General features: G+C 39.2%; 2 protein-coding genes across 3 annotated transcripts in view; both read right to left on the reverse strand.

The window, feature by feature from the left end:
• Nucleotides 1-3,274: 3,274 nt before the first annotated feature.
• Nucleotides 3,275-9,725, reverse strand: LOC149047414 (uncharacterized). Its single transcript, XM_089204260.1, has 5 exons — nucleotides 9,668-9,725; nucleotides 6,948-7,283; nucleotides 6,375-6,689; nucleotides 3,566-5,057; nucleotides 3,275-3,486 (listed from the first exon to the last, which is right to left on the reverse strand). The coding sequence occupies exons 1-5, from the start codon at nucleotides 9,723-9,725 to the stop codon at nucleotides 3,411-3,413; spliced, it is 2,277 nt and encodes a 758-aa protein (XP_089060386.1). The 3' UTR covers nucleotides 3,275-3,410.
• Nucleotides 7,149-17,500, reverse strand: part of LOC149047415 (uncharacterized) — a 14,662-nt gene continuing 4,310 nt past the window's right edge. The window contains exons 2-5 of one of the 2 annotated variants that reach the window (XR_016185917.1): nucleotides 15,489-16,990; nucleotides 15,064-15,166; nucleotides 13,785-14,292; nucleotides 7,149-7,283 (exon numbers count right to left, since the gene is read on the reverse strand). Coding sequence is in view for 1 of the 2 variants with exons in the window: in XM_089204108.1 (XP_089060234.1) it covers nucleotides 13,862-14,292; nucleotides 15,064-15,166; nucleotides 15,489-16,990 (2,036 nt within the window). In the remaining variant the exon portion in view is untranslated. Of the gene's footprint in view, nucleotides 7,284-12,200; nucleotides 14,293-15,063; nucleotides 15,167-15,488; nucleotides 16,991-17,500 lie in introns of those variants that run through there. The other variant, XM_089204108.1, reaches the window with a different exon arrangement.

Below are 17,500 nucleotides of genomic sequence, written 5' to 3' on the forward strand. Positions count from 1 at the left end.
TCAATCAAGCTTCTGTATAAGTATATCATTCGTTGGATTCGTAGTAAATTATATGAAAAACAAATTAAACTTACCGAGATGGTTTTATGGATGGGAACTTTGAACGCTTATCGGGCAAGCACGTATTTCCAATTCCTAGAAATCATTAAACATTAAAACATTTGACCAGTAAGCTTATTGTCTGAAATGTAAAAATCGATGATGAAATCTTTGTTAAAATATGTGGATGTGTCACACGCGGATTTCCTATGGGGAGCCATTTTTGCCAAAAATATCAATCGCTAGTAACAAAACTCAATCGTGATTTCTCATTTTAATTTTTCGATTCAATAATTAATTTGTTGTATTATTGTGATTATTATGTAATTTTTATCGTATTTTGAATGAAATGAAAATTTCATATTGATATTTGCGCAACAGAAATTTAATAATAAATTATTAATCATCATTATTAAGTTTGTGCTAAAATATCAATCGCTAGTGATAAAACTCAATCGTTAGCGTTAGTACCGATTTGTTATTGATTCTAACTTGAACCAGTCTTCCGCTTGTCAAGCAAAGATGAACCAATAAAATTTGCTTAATTTCTTGAAATCTGATAAGGGACATTGAAATCCTAAGACATATCTTGAATAGTAATTGTTTTTAATAAATCATAATTATTATCGATCAAGCTCTGCCAGATCTAACTCATGAACGCCACACTTGAAATATCTGCCTTTGTTTACTGGCTACAAACATCATTCCCGACTACCATCAACATGCGCGAGGACGGTCTCAAATGGTAGGGATGTAATCGACGGCAACTTGAACGCGTCTCCCACTGGTATTGCAAATATGAACCAATTCGCTGCCTTTTCCATCCATTTTCATGAAGACTGAACTCGAGCACATGGAAAATGGCGACGTCCGCTCCAAACAGTGATATGAGACGATTACTAGAGTCAGTTGGTGTTGGAAGTGACGTTATTCATAACTTTGGAGCGCAGGACAATACCGTAGAAATAGTTCCTACCCTATCTGATACACAACTGATTCAACTTGGCTTAAAAACGTTAGGAAAGCGGCAACTAGTTCGTTCTCTTTGCAGAAATAGCAGCACAAGAAATGGTAAGCTTGCATTTTTAGTTCGAAGTTAGTTAATAAATGCAACTAAATGCTACTTCTTGGTTATGTCAGAATAAAAGACCTCTCTATGAAGACATATATTTTGGTATTGTGTAGGATCAAAGCTGCGCTTTCATGCGAACCGCAACAGTGATACGAATTCCTTGATTACATTAATGGGAACAAAATCTGTTCAAAACTTTCAAAATCTCTTTTTTCCTTTCTTTAGAGGTATCATCTAAGTTTGGTTTGTGGAAAAAAAAATACAGAATATTTATTTGAATGCGGGATCCGACTGAATCCAAATAGTTTGCTAAAACTGAATCATGAAAGGTGTGATAATCCGGAATTCTCCTGCAGAGTGTTGAGGTTTTTCCACGGATTTTCGTCCGCGATCTTTATATGCATTTTTCTTTGACATCTCGAATTGCACCTCACAGTAGAAATGAATTTGTCGCATATCCCAAAACAGTGAGAAATAGGAGTCTTCATGAAAATGGGCAAAAAGAGAAGTCGCTGTGTGGGAAATCTGTGGGACAGGCCGGACCACAGAAATTTCAAGCAGAAAATTTTGATGAAGCGGAAAAGCCTGACCTTGCTCTTTGCTTCTTCGGATGATGTTTTTTCGCTTTGTTAAACCTATTCGTTTTCCCGGGAGGTCGCGAGATGACCTTTCGCGCGAAAGGATCCGGATCCTTGTGTTTGCGCCAAGATTTTTGGGATCGCCACGCGACAAACGTTGCAACTTGTTGGGAGGCAATGTATGGCGAAGGGTTGTTTCGACGTCCAAATAAACGACTTTCTGGCGAGTTGTAATGTTTGCCCCGTGGCGATCCCAGAAACGTTTGCGCAAACACAAGGATCCGGATCCTTTCGCGGGAAAGGTCATCTCGCAAACACAAGGATCCGATTACTGGCAACTCATTCATTTCAATGGATTCCTTTGTCACGAGACTCGCCAGAAAGTCGTTTATAGTTGGCGGTATGACACTAACGATTGAGTTTTTATCCCTAGCGATTGATTGATATTTTAGCACTGACGATTGAGTTTTATCATTAGCGATTGATATTTTTGGGCACAAATGGCTCTCCATAGTATGATTCCCACATGGATTTCGCTGAATCAAATGATTTGGGATATACATTGCAACAGCTTGGGTTTGTCAGTCCATGGCGCTGGACATGCAATGACATATCTAGGGTGCCAAGGTTCCAAACATAGAGTGAGGGCGACTTAGTTGGAAATTTGTATTCTTACTTTACGAGATATATTCCCCTATAATAGTATTTGAACTAGAAATACAAAGTGTGAAGACAAGTTATAAATTTTACAAAGTTTAATGAATCCTAACAACTAGTATGGATAAAGAGAAGGACTTCTGATTCAAAGCCGGTACGCGCCGAAGGTTAATTTGTCAAAGAATATAAAGCTTGTAAGCCGTAAACTTTTAAAGGGCTATTAGTTTCCTTCTCAAATCAACAAATCCCTCCCCATATCACAAATCAACTAATTGTCAGACTAACCAAGGACATCAACCTTTTAAACCACAAGGTTCCTAACTTCGAATCTCCTTGCAATTGTACCTTTTGAAACAAACATTATAAGCGCATGAAAAATAAATCAATCGATAGCCAATTAAAGAAGAGAGATCTTTGTTGTTGACGAAATTCTCTTTTTCAATACCACTGGAAATGTTTTAAAACAGTATGGAGAATATGCATGCGGAAGTTAAGCTGTTGGGGGTCAATCATTCGGAGTTGCTTGTTTCACGTTCACGTCCAAGCCTTTAGATGACACCATTCCCTCTTTCTCCATGAAAATATGAGTAGACGAGATTCCAATACATAAGTTTAGTATGTCCCCTTTTCAGTTCTCATTTAACTGGACATTTATTTGTTTTTTTCCCGGTTTATTAAAAGAAAGCACCCAATTTGGAGTTTCACAGTGCGCTTTGTCATCCTTTTAGCCTCCATTCAGTCTCCTACAAGGATACGCGGGTATTATACGGAATGCAAACCAAAACATTTACTTACTTCCAAGGTCACAGTATCCAGCAGCAACATACAAACAATTACTTAAAGAATTTCTTATTGAAACCCCTTCCTGTATTAGCTTTTATCCTTTTTTTTTCCCTGCAAAATAAATAACTCATATAAATATCCCGGTCCAGTCTTATTTAGTGCCAGTGATATCCCATTAGGATTGAGGCAAACTCGCCCATTTCCGCCATAATTGATAAAGTTTCATTAGATTTCCTACAATCTTCGGTACACGAGGAGAACTTGTACACTTCGCCTTGGCGTTAGATTCTCATGAGCCCCAACCAAAAGAAAATACAAGGATGGTACTTATGAAGGAAGCCATTGAGAAAATTACCCCTAAAAAGGAAGAGATAATAAGGAAAATCAACACAAAAAAACGGCACACAGTCCTCTTTTATATTTACTATGGTCTCACCTGCAATACAAAACATACTCTGAGCTTACTAGCTGTGTGTGCATGCGTTTCGGACTTTTTTCCTCCTCTGGTAATGTTCTGCGCATGTCATATGCTTCCTGAAATATTGCAAGTGTGACTTGATTTTCTTCAGGGCTGTCTTTGCTGTGAGATACGTCACAGAGACGGCGGAATCCTAGTGAATTCAAGCTTTCTGCATGCCTCTTCTTATCGCCGAAGGCTTCAGCAACATCACAGCATTTCTGGTAAAGCGCTGTGCCCTCTTTAGGGGGTGTTAGAACTTTTGCCACAAAACCCAGTACTTCTATACTGTTGTCAACGTCTAAAACGAAGTTTTTGTCATTTAAATCACTCGAGTCTTCGAGACCATTCTTCATTCCTTCCATGATGTTCACTTTCTGCTGTCGAAAAGTTTGGATCGCTGATGAATTGCTGATAAACTCTTTGCTCAAGAATCCCAGCTGACCAAGGTAATGATGATTAAATTTACACTGAGTGGTGCGCCCCAAGTCACCCATGCCTAGAGACTCTTTCTCTGTCCGGAAGTAGGCTTGGACCAAAGGATGCATCCTCATCTTTCCATCGGCGTCCCTCTGAAGAAGAGCATACTTGACCATCCTGGTCTTCACATTTTCACAGAGTAAAGGATCTTCAAAAAGAAACTGAATGTCTTGAGCTGTGAACTCCGATGGGAAAACAGAAAAAAGAACAAGATTTTCTTTTACCTCATCGGAAAAATTGTCAAAAAATACTTCCAGCGTGTTATAAACATCTTTCGCACTGATCCTGAAAAGTTTTATGGCATTATTCACGAGCTGTTGAATTAAAAGCTCGCGACTAAAACCATTGTTCAGCAAGTCAGAACAGGTCACAAGAAGGAGTGGTATCCCACCACATAATTTAGCAAGTTTACTGGAGTGTTCCTCACTACAGTCATCAACAAGGCTCCGAAGTAGTTTAGCAGACGAGTCGGGATCCAAAGGTTCGAGAGGAAACTTACAAACGTCTGGCGAAACGAATCCAACATGTCTTCGGGTAGTGACTACCAGCTTTACATTCGGGGCAGATTCCACAAGCCATTGAGCGAATTCATCAAATTCCTCGCCCTGTATATTCTCTGTATTGTCTAGTACAATGACAGTTGGGATATTTCGCTCCGATAGTTTACGCTTCGCAAGAGACTTAAAATTAGTAGTTTCCGAATAGGTGCGACTACTCAGTCGATCAAGAATCTCATTACAGATGTCTTCGAGCTTCTGATGATGACTTTCTACTCGAATATGCGTTACAAACTGGTCTCCCCTTTGCTTTAACAAGTGACTTACACGGATTCCCACTTCAGTCTTACCCATTCCCGGGATGGAAAGAAGAACAACCATACGAAAGGTCTGCAGTTTCATTAAGATTTCATCTACTTCCACGTCTCTTCCAACAAAATGTGCAGTTAAATACGGAAGATTTCGAGGTTGGTCAGCCGGCAACGACGGTGGACCTAAAATACGAAAAAAAAAGGAAAGAAAAGTTTAAAGAGATACAAGAACGGTAGCCGACCACAACAGATGTCCCGAAAACAAGTTGAGGATATACTAATGGAAACCGAAATATAAGACCCCAAATAGACCCTTTGAGATTGTGCTAGCATAATTTTTGGCATAATAATAAAGATGACAAAATTACGAACGTCTGATACGCGCATCTGAGAAGGAAGATGTGGCTATCGAAGAGAATATCAGGGAACTTTAAACAAAACACATGGGTGTGGAGCTTTTTTCAAAGTGGTGTTTTTATAGACAAGCGGCATCCACATCTGGGAGCTTCTCCTGGCGAATTCAAGTTTGTAAGCGTTGTGTCAAGACACTTTTGGAGGTCAAGAGCATTTTTAGCAAAAAAAAATCTCCAACCCCATGTTGGAGCAGCTCATTGCCTCAATGAAGTGGCTGGCAAGTAGTATGTAAACAAATAACTTTTTGGAACTATCGAATGCAAGGACATTTAGCTTAAGTCGGCTGAATGAAATCACGCCGTTAGTTACTGTTATGGCATGGCAAGCCCATTGTTGCAATATTCAATACCAAAATTCGATTAAATTCGATGAAATTCAATGAAATTCAAATGAAATTCGATGAAATTCGATGAAATTCGATAAAATTCAAATGAAATTTAAGTTCATTTTAATGACAATTCAAGTTCAATTCAATGAAAATTCAATGAAAATTCGAGTTTAATTCAATGAAATTCAAGCTGGAAAAACAAAAATTTAGGCCCAGTCGTCAAAGTCCATTGTTGAAATGATACCGGAGATATTGGCCATGCCTAGTGAAACATAACCCCTTTAAGTGTAGTACCTCTAGCCCACTCCTTTAACTATGTGCCACACGGTCAAAACATCTGAAAAGGGATGTTTCATTCTTTACTCGTTTCACTTGTAAACATTAACCAAAGCGATGAGCTAGAAACTATTGTATTTATAACTTAATAGAATAGAGCTGCGCCTCGTGTGCCACTTTTTTGTTCTTACCACATTTTGACGTCATCTGTGATCTATTACTGAACAGACGCACGGCAACTTGGAACCTATTTGTTAAACATGTGCCTGTACGCCATCACTTTTTTTCTAGCTATCTCTTGTACAAGGGGTAAGAGGTAATGCACATTAGAGATCATGGCCTGTTTAAAGAAAAATAACACGCTTAAGAATAGGAAACTGAAAGTGCCGCAGCGAGGACACAAGGAGATTATTTCAGAAAATTAAAGGCAAACAGTGAAACTGTCAAAAATCCCCAATGTACTTATATCAGCGAGTACTTACTAACTGTGTTTGGAGAATGCTTAGATATTATCTGTATAGCGTCGTTTCGCTGAATCTCATCCAGTGCTTTTTCAACGTCACTTAATGCTATTTCAGGGAACTGCGCGGCCACCCATTCTAGAACCTCTTTTGTAGGACTTTTCCTGATTTGTTTGACATCAGCAAACCCTCGACGTACGTCAGCTGGTATTTCCATTTTCCAGGCCAGATGTGTCCAGTTTTTTACTACAGAATTCTCCTCTCGATTAAGTTCTAGCGCCAACCTTTCTAAGAGTTCCGATCCAGGGGTTATGATATCTTTAAGTAACATGTCGTCTACAGAAAAGTAAAGGTAGCCACAGATCATAATTAGTTAACTTCCTAGGAACGGGGCCTTCACGCAGAGAGAACTATTGCTCAATCGATTCTTGAAATACTCATGCAGCCAGTTGCATATTGGGCTCTACATAGGGACTACCTGAAAAGCAGCAGAATCTGACTTTTCTTTTGATAACTGAAAAACAAGTTCCTGGCTGCTAACGTATTAGGTTTCGTTAAACTTTATTTATTTGTGATACAGTGCTGACACTCTACCTCTCAGTTTCTTCTCATTAAGATATTCTATCAGATCCCCTCTCTCAATAGATTTCAGAGCTTCCTTCAGACTTAAAAGTGTCTTTTGTGGGCAAGTGGTAGCCAAATATTGGAACAGTCTACCGGTCGGATTTTCTGTCGATCGTCTTTCAAACTTCCAGCAGGTTTTTTTTGGCACACCCAGTTTTAACGCCAAGGTATACCAGTTGGACAAAGCCAGTGACTTCCCGTCTAAAGCCAACGCAATTTCGTCCAGAAGACCAACTGTGGGTGAAGGAGCTTCATTACTTGGCGAAGTGATCACATCAACAACTTTTTCAGTGTCAGCACAAACAGCTAATTGTCAAGCAAAGTAAGAGAAAAAAACTCAGCCTGAATTCCTGAGAACCTCGTTGATTAACTGCCTCATACAGTGGAAAAAATTTAATAGAAAACAAATAAAGATATGTTACACTGGTGATGAGCAGAACCTCCAAGTGTTCCAACAGTGTTTCACAAGACTGACATTTCTTCCTCTGTAAAACTGAACAGCTTTCCGGCTGTGACATTTAGCAAATTATAGACTTAGTTATTCAGCCACTATAACACTCCTTCAATTAGTTTTGAAAGCTCTCTAAAATCTACTTAATTTAGACAGTTGGGTCATTTTTCAGTGAGCCAAGACTGTCCCTAACCTCCAAACGTCTCGTTTAAAGTCTTCTTAAATTATGACACAGACAGAATAGCGCTTGACTTCAGTTAATTTATGTTATAGCAGAGCTCGCAGAGCGCGCAGCGTCGCCCCATAATTATACGAAATAGTAGTAACCCATCAAGCCGAAAAAATTTGGACTTAAAACGGTACGATCGACCGTCTAAGGTGCAACTTTTAACATGCGCGACCAATTGTAACACGGGCACTATCTTAGCCATTACGTAATGGAAGGGCAAGGGAGAAGGTAGTGCGCAGGTGCCTTGTGTGCGTAACTTGGATACCCCATTAGTGTGCGCCAAGAGACACCGGTAGATGACAATGAAGTACGCATACTCGAGTGTCGAGCTTTATTGCAGGCACATGGTTAGACATCACAGGAGGGCTTCAATTGGGCTGGTAGATGTGAAGTCGCGTAAGCAAATAACGTGCAACCCGCGTTTTGAGCGGGAAATCAAACTGGTGAGGTTGTAGTTGAACAGTAATTCTCAGCCATTTTGCAATTTCTAATAAATTTGCAAACCAAAAATACCGGCAGAGCTAAAGCTTTGTCAAGGGGATGAAACAGTTATAATTCAAGTTCGTGGAGAGAGGGTTTGAGTGAAAATAGGCTGAAAAGAAAGAGACAGAACGACAAAAAGAAAAAAACAAGAAGTAAAAGGCGTAAGACTAGTCGAGAAAAACGCACAAGAAAGATAGAGAGGACACCAAAATAGGCAGAATAAGGCGAGGGGAACGCGAAATAGAACAAGAAAAGGCATAAGTATCTAGCGAAAAGAAATGAGAAAAGGAAATACAAAGACGCTCCTGAAAACTGACTGAAAAGAGGTCATCAACAAAGAGAAGCGAACTACACAGGATTCGAGAAAGAAGAGAAGGTAAGTCGTGTCTTATCTGGTTTTTCTCTTACTTTAAGGCCCAGAAAAGTCGAAACCTTTTTACCAATCCTAGTTTGATGCTAGCTTCAGTTTATAATTAAATCACGTTTCGGTAAAACAATAACTTTGACATTCATCGCCTAAAAGCCCTTGCGCCGGTTCATCGCTCGAATAACATTTCAAAGTGTTTGTATTCTTCAAGATATTTCCTGTCCTTTTGTTTGGAATGTTTAATACAGTCGTGGTGTTAAGGGAAAAGAAGTTATCTTAAGGATTTTTATTTTCCAAGAAAGTTCTCAAATTATAGCGAGCGGTGAGCGCAAGTTTCTACCTCTTCTCTCTTCAGTTAACTATGATAGAATTCACTTTAAAAAAAATCGCGCTTTGTCGAAGAAGTGTTGTTTTACCCCAAGAACTAAGTAATGGCCTTTCCCAAAATTGAAATAAAATGAAATTGAGTTAGTGATGTTCAAGTTTACATTAAGTCTGATGCGGTAATTTGATTTTGACAATATTGTCATGCGAGAACCCTAAATTTTATCAGTAATTAAGAACGATAAATGTAGCACAAGTGAAGCACATTTTAAACTTTCCATATGATTTTAGGAAACTATATACTTAATTGACCATCGGTAAATTTGCCTGCCGTAATTCGTTGATTATTTTATTATTTTGTAGCCCTCAAAGCCCGCCTTATTACTCTTGAGGTACTGAACTTGATACTCAAGGCAACCTTCCAGGAGGAAGGTTAGAATAAAATTGCTTTTACCACGGCGACCTTATATTGCACCCGGGTTATATATGAAGATAATTGCTCAAAAAATAGCCGGTATAGCTGTATTCAGAAGCATGTACATGAAGGTAATATGCTTCTGCTTTATTATTATTGTAAGGGGTTTCTTTTTATGTAACATATATCAATCCTTTAATTTCCTCCCTAACCTGCCTGCAAATAATTAAATTTTGTGTTTTAATTAGATTGTGAGAAGATAAAACAGAAGTGTTCCAGAGTTCTCCTTCCAGATTGAATTCAGGTGAGAACATCAGTAAACTTGTTGGTTGTGTACCGGTACAAAAAGGAACGAAACATTAACGAATTGCGTCACAACTCCATGTATGGATATGAAAACATTAGGAATTCCCCCGTGTACCGGTACACCAGGACGGCCCCAACTTGTTGATGTCATATGCTTCTCCTGAATCTTTCATCTTTTTGCCTTGGTTTTTTCACAAAGCCTCTTTTATATCTCTGTGTACCAGCTAATTATTAAAATCTCAGTGAATTACCGCAAAAATGGTTCCTACCCTATCTGATGCACGTCTGATTCAACTTGGCTTAAAAACGTTAGAAAAGCGGCATCTAGTTCGTTCTCTTTGCAGAAATTCCAGCACAAGAAATGGTAAGCTTGCACTTTTTAGTTTGAGGCCTAGTTAATAAATGCAACTGAATGCTACTTCTTGGTTATGTTGGAGTGAAAGACCTCTCTATGAAGACATATATTTTGGTATTGTGTAGGATCCATGTTAAACTTTAATGCGAGCCGCAACAGTGATACGAAGTCCTGGATTACGTTAATGGGAACAAAATCTGGTCAAAACTTTCAAAATTTCTTTTTTTTTCTCTTTAGTTAGAAGTATTATCTAAGTTTGGTTTGTCGAAAGAAAAATACGAAATCTTTAATTGAAAGCGGAATCCGACTGAGTCCAAATAGTTTGCTGAAACCGAATAGTGAAAGGTGTGATAATCCGGAATTCTCCAGCAGAGTGTTGAGGTTTTTTCGCGGACATTCGTCCGCGATCTTTATTTGCATTTTTCCTTTACATCACGAACTGCACCTCACAGTAGAAGTGAATTTGTTACATATTCCAAAACAGTGAGAAATAAGAGTCTTCATGAAATGGGCAAAATATATTGAAGTGGCTGTGTGGGAAATCTATGAAACAGGCCGGACTATAGAAATTCTAGGCAGAAGATTTTGTTGAAGCGAAAAAGTCTGACCTTGCTCTTTACTTCTTTGGATGATATTTTTTGGATTTGTTAAACCCATTTGCTGACCCCGGGAGGTCGCGAGATGACCTTTCCCGCGAAAGGATCCGGATCCTTGTTTTTGCGCAAAGATTTCTGGGATCGCCACGGGACAACATTTCAACTTGTTAGGAGGAAATATATGGCGAAAGGTTGTTTCGACGTCCAAATAAAGGATTTTGGGGGGAGATCAACGCTTTCCGCCGTAGTTTTATCATAAATGGATTAAGATAATGTTGATACGAGGGAAGAATAAGTTTTTTTCAACATTACCACGAAATATATATAAAATATACCGACTAACTTCTCTACTTGCGTAAGGTCTATAATGTAATTGTGATGTCGTTATCCTGTAATGGTCTCGACATATTACAAAATTAGCCTTAAATCGCACCGATGTAACTCACGTAAGTCTTTTCAGTGGTATTTTTGTATGTACAGCCTGTTTTTATACTTGTTAACGTTTAAAATAAACATATTACGATGTCTTAAAATATACCTCTTCAAAGGAGAGAAGTCGTCGTCAGCGGAGATGGAAATTGTTTTTACCAGCTGTTGCCCTCTGGAAAGATGAAAGAGGTGATGAAAAACGAAAGGAAATCCCTAGAGAAAAAGGTTTTTGAGCTGCCACTTACCTCCTCGAACTCCTGGAAGGATCTTGTGAGGAAAAGCAAGATCACAGGAACCCGGCAGAAAATATGGACGTATATATTCAGTTGTGCATCGCTCCTTACGCGACCCATTTTTACTTACTCATCTTGGCATACGAAAGGATTCAGTTTGAGCCGATTATCAACGCTGGTTCGTTCTCATTGATCACAGCAAAGAGGCAATGTAGGTGTTTAATCACTTAATATATCACTATAATAATCAATGCTCAAGCACACAATTTGTCTTACCAAGCCATGAAAAAACCTAGATGTAGACTTAAAATAAGTAAATACAACATATTTCTTGGCGATTTAAAACTGATATTTCTTAAGTTCTAGATCATTAGGCGATATCGATTTCACTAAACCCTTTGGCATGGAGAAAAGTAAATCGCTAGATTTCACTACATATTTCACGATTGTTCAAACAAAACCTTGCGCTGCCCTTTTCAGTGAATATTACCCACACCCATTTCTGACAGAAAAGCGGCAATAAAACGATGATCAAGTACCAAAACCGTTTTTTTGGACGTCGAAACAACCTTTCGCCATAAATTTCTTTCTAGCGAGTTGCAATGTTTGCCCCGTGGCGATCCCAGAAATCTTTGCGTAAACACAAGGATCCGATTACTGGCAACTATTTCATTTTAATAGACCCCTATGTCACGAGCCTCACCAGGAAGTCGTTTGGTTGGCGGCATAACACCAACGATCGAGTTTTTATCACTAGCGATTGATCGATATTTTAGCACTAACGATTGAGTTTTATCGCTGGCGATTGATACTTTTTGGCACAAATGGCTACCCATAGTGTGATTCCTTCCACTGCATCAAATGATTTGGGATATGCATCGCAATAGCTTGGGTTTGTCAGTACATAATAAAGCCTTTTTCGTTAGGTCCACAGCGCTGCTGGGGGTAATGAAATCATCTGTTTACAAACACCTATGTTACTTGATGAGTGCATATCGTCGAATGACAACAACCGCGATCAAAAGAAACAACAGATGACCACGAAAAATAATTTTTAATTTAACGCAAATTATTTTTCACGGATAAACTTCTCAGAAACTTGACCCAAGTAGTCCATCCTTTTCGGCGCACTCAGTGCCGTAAATTTTAAAATAATACAGACTGTAGTTTCCGTGTGCCTCATTGCTAGAGTTCCGCGCGACGCGCTAGCGTCAAGTATTTTCCACTGACATGTTTTTGACCTGCGTGACAAACTTTGCCGATAAGGAGAGACTACTCGTAGTCTACTTACAAACATTCACTGTAGACGGAGAAATTATTTTCCCGATGGGAGAAGCTAAATCTTCATCCTCTTAGAAAGTTGTGTCAGTAACAAAGTCCTCGAATCTAATTGGTCCATAACAGCGTTACTTATCACTTTTTCTAAATATGGAGTCAACTAACTGCACAATTTTACCTGTCTGACTAGCAGTACCTTTTCACTAGACCAGTCGAAACAGTTAAACAGCCAATAGAAACTAAACCACTACATTTTATTGGTATATACTAAAACAGTGGTAAGCGTTAAAGGCGCGCTTTGATTGGCTACTCAAACTCCGAATATCCTTTGCTATTCACCTCCAAGCAACGGCCGCAGGATTTGCAACTAAAAATATTGTAATCGTTGCAGGAATAACTGAGTTAAATCATCTTTTTGTGCTTTATAATCTCACTGTTTTAGTATATACTTAAACTACTATTCACCTTAGTGTCGATGTCTAGCAATTATGGTAAAATTCACCACTAGCCACCTCCCTCTGAATAGTTGTTAACTAGCCAATGAAATTCAAATCTCACACATATTCTAACTAATGAAAATCAAGGAAAACCTATCGGGTGTAGGTTGCTCAGGTTCAGTTTGAAGACAAGAAAAATGGATGAAATCAAGTTAACTTTAGGTTGATGCTTGCTCTGACATTAAATATTTCATGGCTGAGTTTCTTGCATCTGGGAATTAGTACAAATCAGGGTTGACTAAGCTTGATTATTTCACGATTACTCACAGGTTTGTGCTCCATAAACTTCGCAATTTGAAACAACAAACAGTTGTAAATTTCAATATTTTAAAACACTTATGGGCTTAGTATAAGTATTAAAGGCTTCTTAGCAATGACTGTAGGAATTTTCCTCTGATGTATCACAATACCCTTTCATTTTGTGGGATAAGACGGTGGCAATACCGAAACACAATAAACACGACAAGGATAAACCTAACTATGAAAGTCGTTCGTAACGATGATAAAAGAAGGCAAAAACTTGATTTTTACATTATTCCAATCAATTTAGAAAATTTTCTTGCCACAATGATGAGACGCCAGTTGGCCCAAGGTTTATTTACATCGGTAAGTTTCTAAAGAAACTGTGGCGCTGCGTCGGTAGAAGAGTATAACATAATAATCCAGTATTATCAAGTGAGTTGAAAACGTAAATTGGCCACCGTATAAAATTTTAAAGCTGAGGTTTCAATCGTTAGCCTTGCGTCATTCGCTCTGACGAAGAACTAACGCTCGAAACGTCAGCTTTAAAACTCTTTACAGTGGCCAATTTACGTTATCAACTTAGTTCATTATACTACATTACCTTTTTATTAACATGCTTCAGTCTGTTCACAAAGACCCAAGAGTTTTACCACGAGCTTCGGTTTTGAGAATATGCAATTAACGAGGATTTGATCCTCGTTTGTCCATCACATCACTCATTTTGCGTACAGTGTCCTTCGTGATCTTGTGGTCAGGGCCCAAAATATCCTTCTGAATTTCAAAGGCCTTATCAAGCTCCTCCCAAGCCTCATCAAATTGTCCTTGAAGGACTAAGACATCGCTAAGCTGAACGCACGAACGAGCTGTATCCTGATGATGACCCAACAGCCTCTCTCGTAGCCCTTGAGCTTTCCTGTAGTACATCTCGGCCTGGTCGATGTAACCTCGCTCAGAGCTTCCAGCCGCAAGGGCCTTGTACGAGCCAGCGATGTAGGACAAAATTGAAGCTGTCCAAGGGTGGTCACCAAGCTGCTCTTTGTAAACTGGCAGAGTGTTCTCTTTCCAAATGTCAATTGCTTTTTGATGATCATCGCACAATTGATAAGAATCTAACAAAGTGTGAAGACAAGATACAGGTTTTACATAGTTCAATGAATCTATACCACGTTCCAAAAAGATACAATTGGTTTAATAACGAGACTGACCTCTGATTCAATGCTGGTACGAGGGTGATTTTGTCAAAGAATATAAAGCTTGTAAGCCGTAAGTTTTTAAAGGACTATTTCTCAAATGGCTTAGAAACACTACTTTCCTTCTCAACTTAACAAATTCCTCCCCATATCACAAATTAACTCATTTTCAGACTAACCAAGGAATATCAACCTTTTCGACCACAAGGTTCCTAACTTCGAATTTTTCCTGACAATTGTACCTTTTGAATCAAACATTAAGCGCATGAAAAATAAATCAAATGATAGCCAATTAAAGAAGCAAGATCTTGGTTGTTAACTAAATTCTCCTTGTCAATACCACTGGGAATGTTTTAGAACAGTATGGAGAATATGCATGAGGAAGTTAGGCTGTTAGGGGTCAAAGATTCAGAGTTGCTCGTTTCGCTTTCGCGTCGAAGCCTGAAGATAAGACCATTCCCTCATTCTCCATGAAAATAAGACTCGACGAGATTCCAATACATAAGTTTAGTATGTCCCCTTTCCAGTTCTCATTTAGCTGGAAATTTATTTGTTTTTCTCTCGTTTTATTGAAAGAAAGCGCCCAATTCGGAATTTCACAGTGCGATTTGTCATCTTTTTAGCCTTCATTAAGTCTCCTAGAAGGATTCGCGGGTGTTATACGGAGTGAAACCCAAAACATTTACTTACTTCCAAGGTCACAGTATCCAGCAGCAACATACAAACGGTCGCCTAAAGAATCTCTTATTGAAATTCCTTCCTGTATGAGCTCTCGTCCTTTTTTTTCATCTCCCTGAAAAACAAATTACTCTCGTAAATATCCGGGTCTAGTCTACCTCAGTGGGAGTGATGCTCCATTAGAATTGAAGCAAAGTCATCCATTTTCGCCATTATTGATGAAGTTTCATTAGATTTTCTAAAATCTTCGGTAGAAGAGGAGAACTTGCACACTTCGCCTTGACGTTAGATTCCCATGAGCCCCAAATAATGGAATCCAGGGATAGTACTTAAAAGAGAAGCCACTGAGAAAATTTCTCCTTAAAGAGGAGGGATAAGTAGGAAAATCAAAACAAAAAACGACACACAGTCCTCTTTTATATTTAGTATGGTCTCACCTGCAGCACAAAACACACTCCCAGCTTACTAGCGGTGTGCGCATGCGTTTGGGATTCTTGTTCCTCCTCTGATAGTGTCCTGCGCATTTCATATGCTTCCTTAAACTTTGCAAGTGTGACTTTGTTTTCTTCTGGGCTGTCTTTGCTGTGAGACACGTCACAGAGACGACGGAATCCCAGTGAATTCAAGCTCTCTGCATGCCTCTTCGTATCGCCGGACGCTTCAGCAATATCACAGCATTTCTGGTACAGTACTGTGCACTCTTTGGGGGGTGTGAGAACTTTTGCCACAAAATCCAGCACTTCTGTACTGTTCACGACGTCTAAAACGAAATGTTTGTCATCTAAATCGCTAGAGTCTTCGAGACAATTCTTCAGCGCTTCCATGATGTTTGCTTTCTGCTGTCGAAACTTATCGATCGCAACCAAAGCAGAATTTTTGCTGATAAACTCTTTGCTCAAGACTCTCAGCAGATCAAGGTAATGATGATTAAATTCACACTGAGTGGTGCGCAACAGGTCAGCCATGCCTAGAGATTCTTTCTCTGTTCGGAAGTAAGCTCGCACCAAAGGATGCATCCTAATCTTTCCATCGGCGTCCCTCTGAAGAAGAGCATACTTGACCATCCTGGTCTTCACTGTCTCACAGTGTAAAGAATCTTCAAAAAGAAACTGAATGTCTTCAGCTGAGAACTCCGATGGGAAAACAGAAAAAAGGACAAGATTTGTTTTTACCTCATTGGAAAAAGTGTTAAAGAATACTTCTAGTGTGTTATAAACATCGTTCGCACTGATCCTGAAAAGTCGTATGGGATTATTCCCTAGTTGTTGGATTAACAGCTCGCGACTGAAACCATTGTTCAGCGAGTCTGAACAGGTCACAAGTAGGAGTGGTATTCCACCACATAATTTCGCAAGTTCCTTGGAGTGTTCCTCACTACAGTCATCAACAAGATTCCGAAGCAGTGTAGCAGATGAGTCGGGATCCAAAGGTTTGAGACGAAACTTAAACACGTCTGCCGACAAGAATCCAACATCTTTTCGAGTAGTGATTATCAACTGTACATTCGGGGCAGATTTCACGAGCCATTTAGCGAATTCATCAAATTCCTCGCCCTGTATATTCTCTGTATTGTCTAGTACAATGACAGTTGGGATATTTCGCTCGGACAGTTTACACTTCGCAATAGACATAAAATCAGCGGCTGGCGACCAGGTCTTACTACTTAATCGATGAAGAATCTCACTGCAGATGTCTGCGAGCTTCTGATGATGACTTTCTACTCGAATATGTGTTACAAACTGGTCACCTCTTTCCTTTAACAAGTGACTTACACGGATTCCCACTTCAGTCTTCCCCATTCCTGGGATAGAAAGAAGAACAACCATACGAAAGGTCTGCAGTTTCTTTTCGATTTCATTTACTTCCGCGTCTCTTCCAACAAAGTGTGCGGTTAAATGCGGAAGATTTCGAGGTAAACCACCCGGCGAAGACGGTGGACCTAAAATACGAAAAAAGAGGAAAGAAAAAGTTTGAACCGATACACGAACGGCAGCCGACCACAACTGCGTCCCAAAAAAAAGCCGAGGATATCCCAATGGAAACTTAAATATAAGACCTTAAATAGGCCCTTTAAGATTGTGCTAGCATCATTTTTGGCATAATAAGATACATGAAAAAATTACGCGCGTCTGATACGCGCATCTGAGAAGGAAGATTTGGCTATCAAAATGAATATCAGGGAATATTAAACAAAACATAACGGCATGTAGGTTTTTCAAAGTGGTCTTTGTATAGACAAGCAGTATCCATATCTGGGAGCTTCTCCAGGCAGAATTCAAGTTTGTAAGTGTTGTGTCAAGACACTTTTGGAGGTCAAGAGCATTTTTAACAAAAAAAAATCTTCAACCCCATGTTGGGGCAGCTCATTACCTTGATGAAGTGGCTGGCAAGTAGTATGTAAAAAAATAACTTTTTGGAACTATCAAATGCAAGGACAGCTGGCTTTAGC

Source organism: Pocillopora damicornis, chromosome 4, assembly GCF_964200805.1.
Source record: "Pocillopora damicornis chromosome 4, jaPocDami1.2, whole genome shotgun sequence".
Taxonomy (NCBI): domain Eukaryota; kingdom Metazoa; phylum Cnidaria; class Anthozoa; order Scleractinia; family Pocilloporidae; genus Pocillopora; species Pocillopora damicornis.

What these genes read in the sequence shown, in the direction of transcription:
- LOC149047414 (XM_089204260.1), bottom strand. Translation starts at nt 9,725, where the DNA reads ATGAAAGATTCAGGAGAAGCATATGACATCAACAAGTTGGGGCCGTCC. An exon ending in TAATGAGAAGAAACTGAGAG is followed by an intron (nt 6,690 to 6,947) that starts GTAGAGTGTCAG and finishes ACTTTTCTGTAG; the next exon opens with ACGACATGTTACTTAAAGAT. An exon ending in GCATTCTCCAAACACAGTTA is followed by an intron (nt 5,058 to 6,374) that starts GTAAGTACTCGC and finishes TTCGTATTTTAG; the next exon opens with GTCCACCGTCGTTGCCGGCT.